Genomic DNA, 19,627 nt, shown 5'->3' with positions numbered 1-19,627 from the left:
AATAAAATTTTGACATTTAGATTGTTTGTTGGAGACAATCTGTGGAGTTAACCCAGATAGCCTAACCCAAAGAGAAAAACAGTTTACAAATATTCACATTAATCTAAAGAATTTAAGTATACATGTGCTAAGAACTGGTAATGTAAGAACTCTGTGCTGGAAAAAGTTCTATAGTGGGCATCAAGGAGATAACAGATGAGAAGGACAAATACACATTTCAACTCAGAAATTGAAAAAAAAATTTTTTTATACACTCCAAGGGTACAAAAGGGCACAGAGGAGAGAAATTTCAGTTCTGACAAGGGACGTGTATTGGAACATGGCCTAGAGGAATTTTGACAGGTGGAGACAAGCAGGAAGGGCTTGTGCGAGTGAAGAAAACATCAGGAACAAGGTAGGACAATGGCTAGTGTTCAGATCCCTGGGAATGAGAGACAAAGAAAGATATCCAGGACCTTAGATTTCTCAAATTCAATTCTGCTATGGCGAAGAAGAACTAAAGAGCCTCTTAATGAAAGTGAAAGAAAGTGAAAAAGCTGGCTTAAAACCCAACATTCAGAAAACTAGATCATGGCATCCAGTCCCATCACTTCATGGCAAATAGATGGGGAAACAATGGAAAAAGTGGCAGACTTTATTTTTGGGGACTCCAAAATCTCTGCAGATGGTGACTTCAGCCATGAAATTAAAAGATGCTTACTCCTTGGAAGAAAAGCTACAATCAACCTAGACAGCATATTAAAAAGCAGAGGCATTACTTTGCCAAAAAAGGTCCATTAAGCTATGATTTTTTCAGTAGTCACGTGTGGATGTGAGAGTTAGACCATAAAGAAAGCTGAGCGCCAAAGAATTGATGCTTTTGAACTGTGGTGTTGGAGAAGACTCTTCAGAGGCCCTTGGACTGCAAGGAGATCCAACCAGTCCATCCTAAAGGAAATCAGCCCTGAATATTCATTGGAAGGACTAATGCTAAAGCTGAAACTCCAATACTTTGGCCACCTGATGTGAAGAACTGACTCATTTGAAAAGACCCTGATGCTGGGAAAGACTGAAGGCAAGAGGAGAAGGGGATTACAGAGGATCAGATGGTTGGATGCCATCGTGGACCGGATGGACATGAGTTTGAGCAAGCTCTGGGAGTTGGTGATGGACGGGGAAGCCTGTCATGCTGCAGTCTATGGGATCGCAAAGAGTCGGACGCGACTGAGCGACCAAACTGAACTGATAGCCAGGCATCCCCTTCAAGATCCTTGTGAGAAACAAGACAAACCTGAAGGTTTTTTCAACAAAACCCCAATGTGGAAACTAGCCATGTATACAGAACCCACAGACTCCTCATTTTTGGCTGACTGGAGCTCTAATGTCCACACAGGCCTGGCAGCATCCTGCTCTTTTCACTTTGGGGCACTACTCAACTATCAAAATCATGCATTTTACTACTACAATCGCTGCTGCTGCTGCTGCTGCTAAGTCGCTTCAGTTTTGTCCGACTCTGTGTGACCCCATAGACGGCAGCCCACCAGGCTCCCCCGTTCCTGGGATTCTCCAGGCAAGAACACTGGAGTGGGTTGCCATTTCCTTCTCCAATGCATGAAAGTAAAAAGTGAAAGTGAAGTTGCTCAGTTGTGTCCGACTGTAAAAAGTGAAAGTGAGGTTGCTCAGTCATGTCCGACTGTTAGTGACCCCATGGACTGCAGCCTACCAGGCTCCTCTGCCCATGGGATTTTCCAGGCAAGAGTACCAGAGTGGGGTGCCATTGCCTTCTTCTACTACAATGGCAAGGAAAACCAAATCAAGGAAATATGTACCCCTCTCTCTCACACACACCCTAGCCTACCCACTCCACCCCCACCCTCCTCTTTGCAGGGTATAGAGTAGAACTGGCCTCATTTAACACCCAAGGCCTTGTTAGTTAGAATTACTAATCAAACATGAGAATTGTTCTAAGTGCTGTGAAAAAGTACAGACTGATTTAACACTGATAGGATGTACCTCAAGGACTAGCTAAATGATAAACATATTACCTCATTACCACAAACTTATTTATTTTTATTTAGTTTTAAATTTTTATTGGAGCATAGTTGATTTACAGTGTTAGTTTCTGCTCTAAAGGGAATCAGTTATACATATATCCACTCTTTTTCAGATTCTTTTTCCATTTGGTCATTACAGAGCATTGAGCAGAGTTCCCTGTGCTAAATGGTAGGTTCTTATTACCTACCTACTTTTTGTAGTAGAATGTATGTGGCAATCCCAACCTCCCAATTTATCCCTCCCACTCCCGTTCCCTCCCTGGTAACCATAAATTTGTTTTCTACATCTGTGACTCTATTTCTGTTTTGTAAGTAAGTTCATTTGTACCTTTTTTTTTTTTTAACCACAAACTTATTTGAGTCTCATTTTACTGGTAAGGAAACTAAGGCCATAGAGAGGAGGAGAAACTTACCTTTATATCACAGCCAAGCCACTAAAACCAGGCAGTCTGCCAGAGTCCGTGCTCTTGATCATTCATTATAGAAATTAACTTAAGCAAAGAAGTGAATTGAGAAAAAGTGCTAGAGGAGAAGAAAGCTCAAAGACAGGAGTCCAGTGAGATCAGCTTTATGGGCATTCAGACTTTTCAAATCCTTTGCATGTCTCCATCCCTTAAAACCCTTGACTCCCAGCCTTAGGGAAAGGATGACTAATACTCTATAAGTCCAGGGAGGGTGCCTAATTCCCCATCAGTTCCCAAGGCTAAAACTGATTGACTTAATAATCTCAAGTGCTGCAACTAACACTCTTTTAGACCAATAGCTCAGATGAATCAGCACTGAGTCCAATTTTGTAGAGTTCTGTGAGTCTGAGTGAACTCCGGGAGTTGGTGATGGACAGGGAGGCCTGGCATGCTGCAATTCATGGGGTCGCAAAGAGTTGGACACGACTGAGCAACTGAATTGAACTGAACTGATTCTATCTTACATCCCAGTTCTGATAACTGCAAGTAGTGAATGCTGGGGTGAGCTGCCCCCACCCCTCTTTTAGAACCAAGACAGTCATTTTCCCAGCTGCTGAGAATGTTGCCCACTGAAGACTCACATCTATATCCCTCTCTGAGAGTTAGCCTCAGCCACATGGAGCTGCCACCACCGCACATCCCTTAGAATGGACAAGATTCAAAATACTAATGACACTGCATGCCGGAGAGGATATGCAGGAATTCTCATTCACTGCTGTAAGGAATGCAAAATGGTACAGCCCACTTTGGAGAACAGTTTGGCAGTTTCTTATAAATGGAGCTGCCACATCCAAGTAATGCTCTCTCTTTTTGAACAGCTCACATTCAATGACTAGAAGATCCAGAGGTACAGAGGCCCATTCAACTAAAGGGCCATCCCAGTCCCGAGCTGCCAGGAGAAATGGCTGAGGACTCATTTTAAAAGTATCAGAATTCAATAGCCCTCTTTGCCATTTCCACTCCTTCATTCCCTTACAGATGTAGTTTTCAAAAAGACTCCCTTGAATTCTCTTTATGCAAATCATCATCTGATTCCCAGGAGACCTAACCTAAAACAGTTGGTATGAAAGCAGATTGTGTTAGTTGCTCAGTCGTGTCCAACTCTTTGCAAACCCTCCAGGTTCCTCTGTCCATGGGATTCTCCAGGCAAGATTATTGGAGTGGGTTGCCATTTCCTTCTCCAATGGAAGTAGATTATAAGATAATATTTTGGAACTGGATCACCAACTGTCAATGAGGACATTGTCATTGGTGGTAGGTGGAATACTGATAGTTCCCAGCATGATATGGAGGTGCAATTGTTAAAACTTTCATTGTGGGTGAAAGGGAAGGGTTTCACTGGTGGTACAACACTGGGAGTTTGAGAAGTTAGGGAAAGAGATAATTATAAGCACTATAGAATCTCAGCATTCAAAAACACTAAGATCATGGCAACCAGTCCCATCACTTCATGGCAAATAGATGGGGGAAAAGTGGAAAGTGATAGGTTTTATTTTCTTGGGCTCCAAAATCACTGCAGATGGTGACTGCAGCCATGAAATTAAAAGATGTTTGCTTCTTGGAAGAAAAGCTATGACAAAACCTAGTTGTTGTTGTTTAATTGCTCAGTTGTGTCTGACACTTGGTGACTCCATGGATCCCAGCATGTTACGCTTCCCTGTCCTTCACTATCTTCCACAGTTTGCTCAAATTCATGTCCATTGAGTCGATGATGTCACCCAACCATCTCATCCTCTATCACACCCTTCTCCTCCTGCCCTCAATCTTTCCCAGCATTAGGATATTTTCTAATGAGTCGGTTCTTCGCATCAGGTGGCCAAAATATTGGAGCTTCAGCCTCAGCATCAGTCCTTCCAATGACTATTCAGGGTTGATGTCCTTTAGGGTTGACTGATTTGATCTCTTTCATGTCCAAGGGACTCTCAAGAGACTTCTCCAGCACCACAGTTCAAAAACATCAATTCCTCGACACTCAACCTTCTTTATGCTTTATTTAAAAAGCAGAGACATCACTTAGCTGACAAAGGTGCGAATAATCAAAGCTATGGTGTTTTCAGCAGTCATGTATGGATGTGAGAGTTAGATCATAAAGAAGTCTGAGCACTGAAGAACTGATGCTTTTGAACTGTGGGGTTGGAGAAGACTCTTGAGGGTCCTTTGGACTGCAAGGAGATCAAACCAGTCAATCCTAAAAGAAATCAACCCTGAATATTCATTGGAAGCGCTAATGCTGAAGCTGAAACTGCAATACTTTGGCCATCTGATGTGAAGAGCTGACTCACTGGAAAAGATACTGATGCTGGGAAAGATTGAGGGCAGGAGGAGAAGGGGGCTACAGAGGATGAGATGGTTGGATGGCATCACAAACTCGATGGACATGAGTCTGAACAAAGTCCAGGAGATAGTGAAGCAATCCATGGGAGCACAAAGAGTTGGACACAACTGAATGACTGAACAATGACAATAGAATCAAATGGCTCTTGCTAAGTCTTATTTATTCTCTTCACAGGCATAAGACAAAGAAAGGCTGAGGTAATTAATTGCCAGTTTAAGGTTTGAGGCCAGAGGCCTCCAGTACAGCAAATAAAAATACTCATTTACTGTTGAAGGACAGAAAAAACATAGCTCTAGGTTTTTGTAAGAGTAATGAAGTTTCAGAGTAGGTTGAGTTCTCAGCCAGAGCAAGATTGCTAAACCAAAGTGAAGCTCTGATTGGGAGGGAATAAGATCCACAGACTTGGGGACGTCTTGGTTGACACATTTGAAAATATTGAATCCCCAGATTCCCTTGAACTTTCTGGGTGTACAGCAACCCATTAAATCCTGCTCCCCTATTGGAGATGATGTCTTACGTAAGTGTCTTATGCCATTTCTGATGATCCACCCATATTTTCTCCTGGCCACCAGTCTAATAAATAAGATTAAGATACAACATAACCCAGCCAGAGAAGTACTGGGTCTGCCAAGGGAAGACAAGGACACTGAAGGAGCGGCCCATATGTACTGGCAGGTAGTGGGAAAGTTTATCTGGAAATGGATACTGAAGGTGCTGGATCAGAGGGTGGAATATAAAGCTGGTTAAGGGACAGTCCTCGTGACTCATATGGTAAAGAATCTGCCTGCAATACGGGAGACCTGGGCTTGATCCTTGGTTTTGAAGATCCCCTGGAGGAGGGCATGATAACCTACTCCAGTATTCTTACCTGGAGAATCCCCATGGACTGTAGCCTGTCCAAGGGGTTGCAAAGAGCTGGACACGATGGAGCAACTAAGCACAGCAAGGGATAGTTTATCAATATGGTTGGAATTCAACTCTTTAATACATCATATATATGACTCTTTGTGATATGACTTTTGCATGTCTTTCAAATCGGAGGTTTTGTCTTAATTTGCCCCCTCTGTTCCAATAATACCAAGTTACTTGGCCAAGTTATTTCACTCCTCTGTAAAACCATTAACAACTCTCTCCATCTAGAATGTTTACCCTACTCCACCCCCATTCTACCCCTGCCTTAGACACCTATAGCCTACTTCTATTTCACACAGCCAATCTGGGAATCTTATCTGATAATGGAAATAGAAATTAATACATCCTTTTTGGGAAACAATTTTGCAATACTGACAGCCTTAAAATGGTTCAGGAACCCCACTTTTCTGGTGGGTGGGGATCTGAAATTTTCAAATTTATGCACAAAGATGTTAAAAATGGCATATTTATTATTATGAAAATCAATGTAACCAATATCTGAAAGCATAGGTTTATGGAAATTATATCCATACCAAACAATTGAGTGTAGTTATTGAAAATGATGTGTTTAAATAATTTGCAATGATAAGAAAATGTTTATGATACACTAAATAAAAAATGAAATTATTAGTACCAAAACTTTGCAATAATGTGACAGGAAAAAATATTGAAAAAATATTACAAAATTTAACAATTGTTATTGCCTGAGATGAAAGTGAAAGAGGAAAGTAAAAATGTTGGCTTAAAGCTCAACGTTCAGAAAATGAAGATCATGGCATATGGTCCCATCACTTCATGGGAAATAGATGGGGAAACAGTGGAAACAGTGTCAGACTCTATTTTTTTGGGCTCCAAGATCACTGCAGATGGTGACTGCAGCCATGAAATTAAAAGATGCTTACTCCTTGGAAGGAAAGTTATGACCAACCTAGATAGCATATTGAAAAGCAGAGATACTACTTTGCCAACAAAGGTCCATCTAGTCAAGGCTACGGTTTTTCCAGTGGTCATGTATGGATGTGAGAGTTGGACGGGAAGAAAGCTGAGCGCCGAAGAATTGATGCTTTTGAACTGTGGTGTTGGAGAAGACTCTTGAGAGGCCCTTGGACTGCAAGGAGATCCAACCAGTCCACTCTAAAGGAGATCAGTCCCAGGTGTTCTTTGGAAGGAATGATGCTAAAGCTGAAACTCCAGTACTTTGGCCACCTCATGTGAAGAGTTGACTCATTGGAAAAGACTGATGCTGGGAGGGATTGGGAGCAGGAGGAGAAGGGGACAACAGAGGATGAGATGACTTGATGGACGTGGGTTTGGGTGAACTCCGGGAGTTGGTGATGGACAGGAAGGCCTGGCATCCTGCAATTCATGGGGCCGCAAAGAGTCAGACACGACTGAGCGATTGAACTGAACTGAACTGAAAGTAAATTTACTTAAATTTCCTGAAAGTAAATTTACTTAAATTTCCTTTTTTCTTATGCTTTTTCATATTGCCAAATTGGCTCAGGGAACAGATACTGCTTTCAGAATCAAGATTCAGCTTAAGTATCACCTCTGGAAAGAAAAGACCTTTTTTCTCACAGTGTGGAGAATATGTGTGTGTGTGTATATATATATATATATATATATATATGTATGTATATATATATAATCATTGTCCTTACCAAAGACAACCACATATTCACCCATCCGCACCCTTCACTAGGATTATGAAGATAAGAATCTTGTCATTTATTTCTATAACTTAGGCATCTATGCACTGCCTGGCAAATAGCAGCTTCCTAACAAATTGTTTTCTTTCTTTTTCTTTGGTAGGAGGTTGTTGTTGTTTTCTTTGAACTTTTGACTAAGAACTTTTGACTAAGGTCTCTGTTACTCTGAACCTAAAGAGTAAAAAGCCCAAATTTTATTAAAAGCAAACTTTTTCAAGAAATGCTAGTGTAATTTTTTTTTTTATGAGTAAAATCTATAGTTAGGGATAATTTTTTAAAGATCCAGGACTTCTGACAAAAGGAATAAACTTAAGAGTCAAATATGATGAATGTTGTAATTATTCCCTGAACTATAGTTACACAATATTAATATTTTCCTCAAAATAAACTGCAAATTTAACACAGTGTCCTTCCAGATGAGCGGGAAGGCAGGCAGGTGTTTTCCCAATGCTGTTCCTCCGTGGGAGCTGTCAGCCCCAGCGCAGTATTTCACAGCTAGACTGTAAACAAAAGTTATTCCAATTGGCTCAACAGTACTTTCAATAGCAAAAGTAACAGAAACGAACGGTCTCTGTTCTCCAAAACTATCATCTTGAGCAGACTTTTATTGTGAAAGCGTTCGTCATTTGCACACATTACTCCCAGCTGGAAATTTGGGTCCAGTTGAACTGTTAAAAAACACATTCTTTCACGTGAGAATTTTGAGCAGCACAAAAGGGATATGAAAATAGACCAAACCTATCCTTCTTGGCAGACAGTGTCTTCTTTAAAATGTAAAGAAAATCTTATTTTGGGAAACTTGTGAAAAATTGGGGGGAAAACCTAGGTCGCTGGGTTTGTCACTAGATTTTCCTCTAGTAATAACCAGAAAGGCCCAGCTACCATTGCCACTCAGTATAAAAATAAACTTTCTTTCAGGGTGTATTTGAGCAGACACGTGTGCATGGAGGGTTAGGTAGCACCTGCATATATTAGGTTATGAGGACGTGGAGGGTGTCCCACAATCATCCTGAAAACGTATGAGGACCCTATGAATATCTTCCTTTGGGAGAGAATTCCGTCTCCAAAGAGACGGTTCTAAAGAGGGCAAGGTGAGGTTAGATCCAGCGTCTGGTATCTCAGTTGGTAAGGACTCTGCCTGCAATGCAGGAGACGCAGGTTCGATCCCTGGGTGGGGAAGATCCCCTGGCGAAGGAAATGGCGCCTCACTCCAGTATTCTTGCCTGGAAAATCTCATGGACAGAGGAGCCTGGTGGGCTGCAGTCTATGGGGTCCCAAAGAGTCGGACAACACTGAGTGACTAAACCACCACCACCATCACCAAACCAGCGGGCGCCAAACGGGCAGTCATCTGGTGGCGCCCCTCCCCCGCCCGCCAACAGCTCGCCCAGAACCTTCCTTCCATCCCGCCCCGCCCCGTCGCGCCCCACAGGATCCTACCCGCCGGCAACCCCCAGATTCGGACCCGCGGCCAACAACCTCATCCCCCAGCCCACTCCGGGCTGCATCCCCTCGAGCCGCCGCGCTCGTCGCGGGACCTGCAGGTACGGCTCGCCCATTGCCCGCGCGGCCCGGGCCGGAAAAGTGACTAACGGCTGCCGCTGGCGCGCAGGGTGCTGAGGAGATGGCGTCGGGGTCCCCGGTGCCTGAGGACGCGGTTCGAGCCGTCAGCCCCGGCCGGCGAGGCGAGAAGATTGTCTCGGCGCTTACCGGGGACTTGGTGATGGCTGCGGCCCTGAAGAGCGCCGCGTCCCCGATGCGGTCGGTGGCGGCCTCCCCTCGCCCGCTGAAGGGGAAAGCGGGCCGGGAGGCGGCCCGGCGGCGGCTCCAGCTCCTGCCGGGCTCTCAGGCCGAGGGCCCGGGACAGGGGCCAGAAGAGGAGGAAGAGGAGCCCCTGCTCTCGGTGCCCGAGGAAGACGAGGAGGCGCAGCCGCTGCCCCCGGTGTGCGTGTTCCCCATGAGGGGGATGTGGCGGGAGGAGAAGGTGGCGCTGTACTGCGACGAAGTGCTGCAGGGCTACAAGGTGAGGACAAGAAGACAGCGGGCCCCGAGGGACTCGGGGCCACCTTCCGTGCGGATGTGGGCACAGAGCGCACAAAGAACCTGCATGTCACAAAAGTAAATTTACTCCACGCTTACAGGACTTCCACCTGGATAGAGATTCCCAGGCCCTGTTAAAGGAATTCCAGTTCGATTTTTCCTTCAAACAGATCACATAGCGTTTTCCAGTTTTTTTGAGAGCTGAAGGAAGATAGGCCTTATCAGTGCCCTGGTCATAACTTTTCTTCCCAGGATTAAGCGTCTTTTAATTTCATGGCTGCAGTCACCATCTGCAGTGATTTTGGAGCCCCCCAAAATAAAGTCTGACACTGTTTCCACTGTTTCCCCATCTATTTGCCATGAAGTAATGGGACCAGACGCCATGATCTTAGTTTTCTGAATGTTGAGCTTTAAGCCACCTTTTTCACTCTCCTCTTTCACTTTCATCAAGAGGCTTTTTAGTTCCTCTTCACTTTCTGCCATAAGGGTGGTGTCATCTGCATATCTGAGGTTATTGATATTTCTCCTGGCAATCTTGATTCCAGCTTGTGCTTCATCCAGCCCAGCGTTTCTCATGATGTACTCTGCATAGAAGTTAAATAAGCAGGGTGACAATATACAGCCTTGACGTACTCTTTTTCCTGTTTTACTGTGTCATTAGTCAGGGTTTAATGTCTGAGTTTCATACTAGTTTAGATTATCATCCTGAGGTAGTTGAATTGAAATGCAGAAAACCAAATGGGCAAAAATTCTTAGTATGCTCATTTGTTTTATAGAATGGATTTCTATTTTAAAATTTTATGTGCTGAGTAAATTCTAAATAGGTCATTAAATCTTTAAAGTTCAGAAAAAATTGATGACTAGGTTTTTAAACATGATAATAACCATGTTTTTGTATGTATAATTACAGTAGAGCTACCTGGAGTAACAGGCAAGTTTGGCCTTGGAGTACAAAATGAAGCAGGGCAAAGGCTATCAGAGTTTTGCCAAGAGAATGCACTGGTCATAGCAAACACCGTCTTCCAACAATACAAGAGATGACTCTACACATGGATATCACCAGATGGTCAACACCAAAATCATATTGATTATATTCTTAGCAGCAAAAGATGGAGAAGCTGTATTGCTATTGCTATTGCTAAGTCGCTTCAGTCGTGTCCGACTCTGTGCAACCCCATAGACGGCAGCCCACCAGGCTCCCCCATCCCTGGGATTCTCCAGGCAAGAACACTAGAGTGGGCTGCCATTTCCTTCTCCAATGTATGAAAGTGAAAAATGAAAGTGAAGTTTCTCAGTCGTTTCCGACTCTTAGCGACCCCATGGTCTGCAGCCTACCAGGCTCCTCCGTCCATGGTACTCTCCAGGCAAGAATACTGGAGTGGGGTGCCAAACAAGACCAGAAGCTGACTGTGGCTCAGATCATGAACCCCTTATTGCAAAATTTAGACTTAAATTCAAGAAAGTAGGGAAAGCAACTAGGCCACTCAGGTATGACCTAAGTAAAATCCTTTACGATTATACAGTGGAAGTGAAAAATAGATTCAAAGGATTAGATCTGATGGAATGCCTGAAGAACTATGGACGGAGATTCATGACATCGTACGGGAGACGGTGACCGAGACCATCCCCAATAAAAAGAAATGCAAAAAGGCATAATGATTGTCTGAGAAAGCCTTACAAATAGCTAAGAAAAATAGAGAAATGAAAGGCAAAGGAGAAAAGGGAAGATATACCCATTTGAATGCAGAGTTCCAAAGAATAGCAAAGAGAGATAAGAAAGCCTTCCTATTTGATCAAAGAAATAGAGGAAAACAATAGAATGGGAAAGACTAGAGATCTCTTCAAGAAAATTAGAGATACTAAGGGAACATTTCATGCAAAGATGGGTGCAATGAAGGACAGAAATGGTATGGACCTAACAGAAACAGAAGATATTGAGAAGAGGTGGCAAGAATACACAGAAGAACTATATAAAAAAGATGTTTATGACTCACCATGATGGTGTGATCACTCACCTAGAACTAGACATCTAGCAATATGAAGTCAAGTGGGCCTTAAGCATTGCTACAAACAAAGCTATTGGAGGTGATGGAATCCCAGTTGTTATTTCAAATCCTAAAAGATGATCCTGTTAAAGTGCTGCACTCAAAATGCCAGCAAATTTGGAAAACTCAGCAGTGGCCACAGGACTGGGAAAGGTCAGTTTTCATTCCCATCTCAAAGAAAGGCAATACCAAAGAATGTTCAAAATTGCCGTCATTCTCACACATTAGCAAAGTAATGCTCAAAATTCTCCAAGCCAGGCCTCAGTGGTATGTGAACCGAGAACTTCCAGATGTTCAAGCTGGATTTAGAAAAATCAGAGGAACCAGAGATCAAATTGCCAACATCTGTTGGATCATAGAAAAAGCAAGAGAGTTCCAGAAAGACATCTACCTCTGCTTTATTGACTATGCCAAAGCCTTTGACTGTGTGGCTCATAACAAACTTTGGAAAATTCTTAGAGATGTGAATGACAGACCACCTGACCTGCGTTCTGAGAAATCTGTATGCAGGTCAAGAAGCAATAGTCAGAACTGAACATGGAACCACAGACTGGTTCCAAATCGGGAAAGGAGTACATCAAGGCTGTATATTGTCTCCCTGGTTATGTACTTATATGCAGAGTTCATTATGCAAAATGCTGGGCTGGATGAAGCACAAGCTGGAATCAGGGTTGCTGGGAGAAATACCAATAACCTCAGACATGCAGATGACACCACCCTTATGGCAGAAAGTGAAGAGGAACTAAAGAGCCTCTTGATGAAGGTGAAAGAGGAGAGTGAAAAAACTGACTTAAAACTCAACATTCGAAAAACTAAGATCATAGCATCCAGTCCCATCACTTCATGGCAAATAGATGGGGAGGCAATGCAAACAGTGACAAATTTTGTTTTCTTGGGCTGTAAAATCACTGCAGATGGTGACTGCATCCACAAAATTAAAAGACACTTGCTCCTTGGAAGAAAAACTGTGACCAACCTAGACAGCATATTAAAAAGCAGAGACATTATTTTGCTGACAAAGGTCTGACTAGTCAAAGCTATGGTTTTTCCAGTAGTCATGTATGGATATGAGAGTTGGACCATAAAGAAAACTGAGTGCTGAAGAACTGATGCTTTTGAACTGTGGTGTTGGAGAAGACTCTTGAGAGTCCCTTGGACTGCAAGGAGATCAAACCAGTCAATCCTATAAGAAATTAGTCCTGGATATTCATTGGAAGGACTGATGCTGAAGCTGAAACTCCAATTCTTTGACCACCTGATGCAAAGAACTGACTCATTTGAAAATACCCTGATGCTGGGACAGATTGAAGGTGGGAGGAGAAGGGGATGACAGAAGATGAGATATTTGGATGACATCACCGACTCAATGGACATGAGTTTGAGCAAGCTCCGGGAGTTGGTGATGGACAGGGAGGCCTAGTATACTGTAGTTCATGAGGTTGCAAAGAGTCAGACACAACTGAGTGGCTGAACTGAAATTGCTCAGTAGATCAATAAAACATCATTTAAAAAATAAGTAGATGTCTCATCTCTGAATTACTCTATTGAATGAGTAGATATCTTTTCAATTTATTCTAATTTTTTAATGTTTCTATTTTTCATTAAATGTAGATTCAGTTAAAATCTATTATTTCTGAGTTTTTTCGTTATTTTAAAGGCATATGGGCTGCATACTTAAATAGAAATCAGTAAAAATATATATAAATCTATAATTTCATATATATATGTGTACATATTTTTGTTTTGCTAGGCAGAAGATGCTGATGATGCTATGAGTAAATATCTATCAGAAAAATTAAAGTTGAAAGACAAGTGGCTTGGAGTCTGGAAAGCTAATCCTGAGTTATTCTTTGTGAAATATGAAGAATCTTCTATCCCTTTTGTTGGTATATTGGTTGAGGTAAATAATTTTCACCTGATCCTTTTTCTTTGCATGAAATTATCAGTTCTTTTTAAGACCAAAATGTAACTTTATAAGTTTGAGGCTTGGATACTTAAACAAAGGTTGGCAAAAGTTTACATCTATTTAAGTTTCTTAACAAGTTAACAATGTAAAAGAGGGTAAGGACGGGTATTTGCACATATTTTCCTGTAAACAATTATCATTAAATCAAATCTCATAGTATTAGATAATATTTATTATCCTACTTTCAATTGCTCAAATAATGTAAAAATAACAAAAGTGCACTTCTTAAAAATTAGTAAATTTTTCCCATTATTTATCTTTAATCTTCATTTATCTGAATTATGAGGTTTAGTTATATTAGGAAAGAATAAACTAGATCAGAAAATTATTGGTAAAATTATTGGTAAAATTTGAAATTTTTTCCTATGAAAAGTGACTTTTTAGTATAATACATCTACTTCCAAGCTTTTATCTAAGATTTTGCTTTTATAGGTCTGTAGGTTAAATATTGTAGCATATTTGACATCGTAAATCTGATTGCCTTAAAGGTCAATTATCCTGTGTAGAAATTAATATTTGCAATCACAAATGGTACTCCTACTTCAGATAGATACTTCAAATCTGTGGTTTTGGTGACAAGAAAAAAATTGTGTTTGAAACTCATTACATTACATACTATCAGAAAACAATTCAATTCTGTGTTATATAGAAAATAAGTTATGGATACATGTATATGTATGGTTGAGTCATTTTGCTGTTCACCTGAAACTGTCACAACATTGTTTGTTAATTGGTTATGCCCAATACAAAATAGTTTAAAAGAGAGAAGGAAAGAAAGCATGGTTAGGTAAGAAAACCAAACAGTCAATTGACCATAACTTGATTCCTTTTAATAAATTAAGCACCAAAGTGCTGTATATTAAAAAAAAGTAATACTTTTATTGGACATGTATTTGAAAATGTTCAAAATGTATTATTAGTAGTGTTTATTTTTTCAGTTTTATTGAGTTATAATTGACAAGATTGTAAGATAGGGTGTATAACATGATGATTTTATACATACATATGAAAAAGTGAAAATGAAGTCACTCAGTCGTGTCTGACTCTTTGCGACCCTGTGGATGGTAGCCTACTAAGCTCCTCCGTCCATAGAGTTTTCCAGGCGAGTCCTGGAGTGGGTTGCCATTTCCTTCTCCAGGGGAGCTTCCCAACCCAGGGATCGAACCTGGGTCTCCCACATTGTAGGCAGACGCTTTACTGTCTGAGCTACCAGGGAAGTCATATATACGTATACTTCATGGCAAATAGATGGGGAAAAAAATGGAAAAGGTGGCAGATTTTATTTTCTTAGGCTTCAAAACGGTGACTGCAGTCATGAAATTAAAAAACACTTGCTCCTTGGAAGAAAAGCTATGACAAACCTAGACAGCATATTAAAAAGCAGGGACATCACTTCACCAACAAAGGTCTGTATAGTCCAAGTTAAGGTCTTTCTATATATGGATGTGAGAGTTGGACCATAAAAAAAGCTGAGCACTGAAGAATTGATGCTTTTGAACTGTGGTGTTGGAGAAGACACTTGAGAGTCCCTTAGACAGCAAGGAGACCAAACCAATCAATCCTAAAGAGAATCAAGCCTGAATTTTCACTGGAAGGACTGATGCTGAAGCTGAAGCTTCAATCTTCTGGCCACCTGATGTGAACAGCCAACTCATTTGAAAAGACCCTGATGCTGGGAAAGATTGAAGGTGGGAGGAAAAAGGGGCAAAGAAGATGAGATGGTTGGATGGCATCACAGACTCAGTGGACATGAGTTTGAGCAAACTCTGGGAGATGGTGAGGGACAGAGAGGCCTGGCATGCTGCAGTCCATGGGGTCACAAAGAGTTGAACATGAGTTGGTGACTGAATAACAAATTATCAACTGTAGTCACTATGTTATATGTTAGATCCTTAAAGCTTTTTCATCTTATAGCTGAAAATTTGTACCAACTTCTGTAATTCTATATTTTGTGCTAATACTTAGTGTAATTTATTAATTTTTAAAGCTACTGTGCATTGGTTAAGATTTCTCCTTGCAATGCAGGGTGTGCTGGTTTGATCCCTGGTCAGACAGCTAAGACCCAGGGACTTAGGACTTAGGACTCCCCGCCAAAAACCAAAACATAAAACAGAAACAATATTGTAACAATGGCAATAAAGACTTTAAAAAGAAATAAAGCTTCTTTCAACTCAGTGATTTCATGCACTTATTTTCAGACATGCTAGAGATTATAAAATCCTAGGGACCAGGGAGCCCGGTGGGCTGCCGTCTATGGGGTTGCACAGAGTCGGACACGACTGAAGTGACTTAGCAGAGGTTATAAGACAAGAAAACACAAGTGTATTGTTTATGAAGCTAAATTTATTCAACCTAAGGACTTTACCTTTTACTTTTCTTTTTAGGACTTAACTTTTTTATTATGTCCATTCTACTTTTTTGGTATTTTATAATCCTTGCTTTTACTAATACTGTAATACAGATAATCAGTTCAGCTGCTCAGTAGTGTTGGACTCTTTGTGACCATGTGGACTGCAGCAGGCCAGGCTTCCATGTCCAATAAAGACAATAGGATATTTTAAGACATACTTTCATGGCAAAATTAGTCCAAAATTTTTTTAATACTACTGTTTTATAAAATCGATAAGTCTGGCAACTCAAACTTAGAAATTATGTAGGAGACAGTTCCTCTCATGAACCTTAAAAACTAATAATTGCTTAAGAAGTAGTTTGAAAATTTGTGTTGATATTTTTTTCTGTATTTATCTATTGTTATTATGTACATTGACTGTTAGAGAAGTCATAAAAATTTAAAAGAAGAAATGTTATAAGTAGCTCATATTTGAAGAAGAATCTTTGTGATTTACTTTCATTCACAGCTACAAACTTTATATTTATCTTAGGTAACTTGTAAACCAAGCCAGAGCTCATCGTCTTGTTTCAGGGTTACTGTTTCTGTTGCTGAGCCCTTTTCTTCTAACATTGCAAATATTCCAAGAGATTTGGTTGATGAGATTTTGGAAGAACTAGAGCATAGTGTGTCTCTCTTGGAAGTATACCCTGTTGAAGGACAAGATTCTGATTTACATGATATTGCTTTGGCCTTGGAAGTTGTAAGGTATTAGAGCTTTTTACTTCCGAAAGTTCTCATATTTAAAAAGTTGATTTAATATGTAAGTCTTGTTCATATAGGTACTTTATTTAACTTTTACTCACAGCTGAAATCAGTTTTTCTATTTTTAATGTACATATTTGTGTCTAAAATATTCTCTCGTGGAAATATTTTATGTGGGCAATAAGCTTGCTGGGTTTTGATCTTACATTTTACAAAAATTGAATTTTAAAAACTTTTAGAGATAAGTCACACTAAATTCTGGGGTATTCCTTGGCTTTCACTGATGGGACCCGGGTTCAATTCCTAGTCAGGAAACTAAGATCTGGAAGGCTGCAAGGGGTGGCAAAAAAATTACCCCCAAAACAAAACCACCATATTCTGCTCATATTTAAGCATCTTAAATATAATTAGATTTCATTTTTCACATTTAAAAGCATTACAAGTACCAGATGTCATCATCCCCATTATGATTGCTTCTTACACATTGATACAGTTTGAGAGAAGCTATATGTAAGCATAATACAGAATATTGGGGGGCACGTCTTTGTTTTCCTTATACCCCCCAATATAAAATATGATTCTATCTCAGATATTATTTCTTTGGTAAACAAAATCAGCCACAGTCTATGAAATGTGGAACATGAATTTTATAATCCCACTTCAAGAAACATTATTTGTAGTAACTTGAAATATAATGCAGATCATCTAATGTTTGAAGTTTTACTTTTAATATTAGTTCACTGAAAGTTTATTTTGAAATATTGGTGATGGACAGAGAAGCCTGGCGTGCTGCAGTCCATGGGGTCACAAAGAGTCAGACACGACTGAGCGACTGAACTGAACTGACTGATTTTTTTAAACAATTAAGATTCATATAAAGATTTCTGACATCAGGATATCTTTTAAATTATAAACATGGTACTGGCTGATTTTGACCACTGTCATCTCAATTTCATTTGTCGTAGGTTTTTTTATGACTTTCTTTGGAGAGACTGGGATGATGAAGAAAGTTGTGAGAATTATACTGCTTTGATTGAAGAAAGAATTAATTTGTAAGTATAGTTAAAAACTTACTCATCACATTATGTAAGATAAACATTGTCACTGTACTGATACTTTTCAGGTGGTGTGATATACAAGATGGAACTATACCTGGCCCTATTGCACAACGTTTCAAAAAAACTTTGGAGAAGTATAAAAACAAGCGAGTTGAACTCATTGAGTATCAGAGCAATATTAAAGAAGATCCATCTGCGGTAGAAGCTGTTGAATGTTGGAAAAAATACTATGAGATAGTAATGCTCTGTGGATTACTGAAAATGTGGGAAGATTTACGCCTCCGGTAATAATTTGCTCTATTTTTTAAAAAAAAGATTTATTTATTTGTGTATCTATTCATTTTTTTGGTTGTCATAGGTGTGGGTCCTCATCGCTGTGTGCTGGCCATTTCCAGATGCAGTGAGCGGACGCCACTCTTTGATGCAATGCGAGGGCTTCCCACCATGGTGGGGTCTCTGTTACAGAGCTCAGGCTCTGGGTACACTGGCTCAGCAGTTGTGGCACACAGGCCCAGCCACTTCAGAGCATGTGGGATCCTCCCAGACCAGGGATCAAACCAGTGTCCCCTGTATTGCAAGGCAAATTCTTAACCACTGGGCTACCAAGGAAGCCCTGCCCTATTTTAAATGGAAACGAAAAGATTGCATGGTCATTCTTTTTTTAAAAAGTAATTAATTTATTTTAATTGGAGGCTAATTAATTTACAATATTGTAGTGGTTTTTGCCATACATTGACATGAATCAGCCATGGGTGGTGTACATGTGTCCCCTATCCTGCATCCTGAATCCCCCTTTCACCTCCCTCCCCATCCCATCCCTCAGGGTCGTCCCAGTGCACTGGTCCTGAGCACCCTGTCTCAAGCATCGAACCTGGACTGGCAATCTGTTTCACATATGGTAATATACATGTGTCAATGCTATTCTCTCAAATCATCCCACCCTTGCCTTCTCCCACAGAGTCCAAAAGTCTGTTCTTCAAATCTGTATCTCTTTAGTTCTTTGGCCTATTTTTTGATTGGGTCATTTATTTTTCTGGAATTGAGCTGCGTGAGCTGCTTGTATATTTTTGAGATTAATTTTTTGTCAGTTGCTTCGTCTTGCATATAGGGTCATTATTACCATCTTTCTAAATTCCATATATATGTGTTAATATACTGTATTGGTGTTTTTCTTTCTGACTTACCTCAGTCTGTATAATAGGCTCCAGTTTCATCCACCTCATTAGAACTGATTCAAATGCATTCTTTTTAATAGCTGAGTAACATTCCATTGTGTATATGTACCACAGCTTTCTTATCCATTTGTCTGCCAATGGGCATCTAGGTTGCTTGCTTCCATGTCCTAGCTATTGTAAATAGTGCTGCTATGAACACTGGGGTACATGTGTCTCTTTCAATTCTGGTTTCCTCAATGTGTATGCCCAGTAGTGGGATTGCTGGGCCATATGGCAGTTCTATTTCTAGTTTTTTAAGGAATCTCCACACTGTTCTCCTTAGTGGCTGTACAAGTTTGCATTCCCACCAACAGTGTAAAAGGGTTCCCTTTTCTCCACACCCTCTTCATCATTTATTCTTTGTAGGCTTCTTGATAGCAGCCATTCTGACCGGCATGAGATAGTATCTCGTTCTGGTTTTGATTTGCCTTTCTCTGATAATGAGTGATGTTGAGCATCTTTTCATGTGTTTGTTAGCCATCTGTATGTCTTCTTTGGAAAAATGTCTGTTTAATTCTTTGGCCTATTTTTTGATTGGGTCGTTTATTTTTCTGGAATTGAGCTGTGTGAGCTGCTTGTATATCTTTGAGATTTACTTTTTGTCAGTTGCTTTGTTTCCTATTATTTTCTCCCATTCTGAAGGCTGTCTTTTCACCTTGCGTATAGTTTCCTTCCTTGTGCAAAAGCTTTTAAGTTTAATTAGGTCCCATTTGTTTATTTTTGCTTTTATTTCCATTACTATGGGAGGTGAGTCATA

General features: G+C 40.5%; 1 protein-coding gene across 1 annotated transcript in view; it reads left to right on the top strand.

Moving 5' to 3' along the window:
• Window positions 1–9,077: 9,077 nt before the first annotated feature.
• The window catches only part of SHCBP1L (SHC binding and spindle associated 1 like), a 38,352-nt gene continuing 27,802 nt past the window's right edge, over window positions 9,078–19,627 (top strand). The window contains exons 1-5 of the mRNA XM_052654190.1: window positions 9,078–9,476; window positions 13,289–13,438; window positions 16,387–16,601; window positions 17,564–17,650; window positions 17,722–17,940. Of these exons, the coding sequence (XP_052510150.1) occupies window positions 9,078–9,476; window positions 13,289–13,438; window positions 16,387–16,601; window positions 17,564–17,650; window positions 17,722–17,940 (1,070 nt within the window). The remainder of the gene's footprint in view (window positions 9,477–13,288; window positions 13,439–16,386; window positions 16,602–17,563; window positions 17,651–17,721; window positions 17,941–19,627) is intronic.

Source organism: Budorcas taxicolor, chromosome 16 (assembly GCF_023091745.1).
Source record: "Budorcas taxicolor isolate Tak-1 chromosome 16, Takin1.1, whole genome shotgun sequence".
In the NCBI taxonomy this organism is placed as follows: domain Eukaryota; kingdom Metazoa; phylum Chordata; class Mammalia; order Artiodactyla; family Bovidae; genus Budorcas; species Budorcas taxicolor.
The sequence above is the reverse complement of the archived record's forward strand: the minus strand, read 5'-3'. Positions and strand labels throughout refer to the sequence as shown.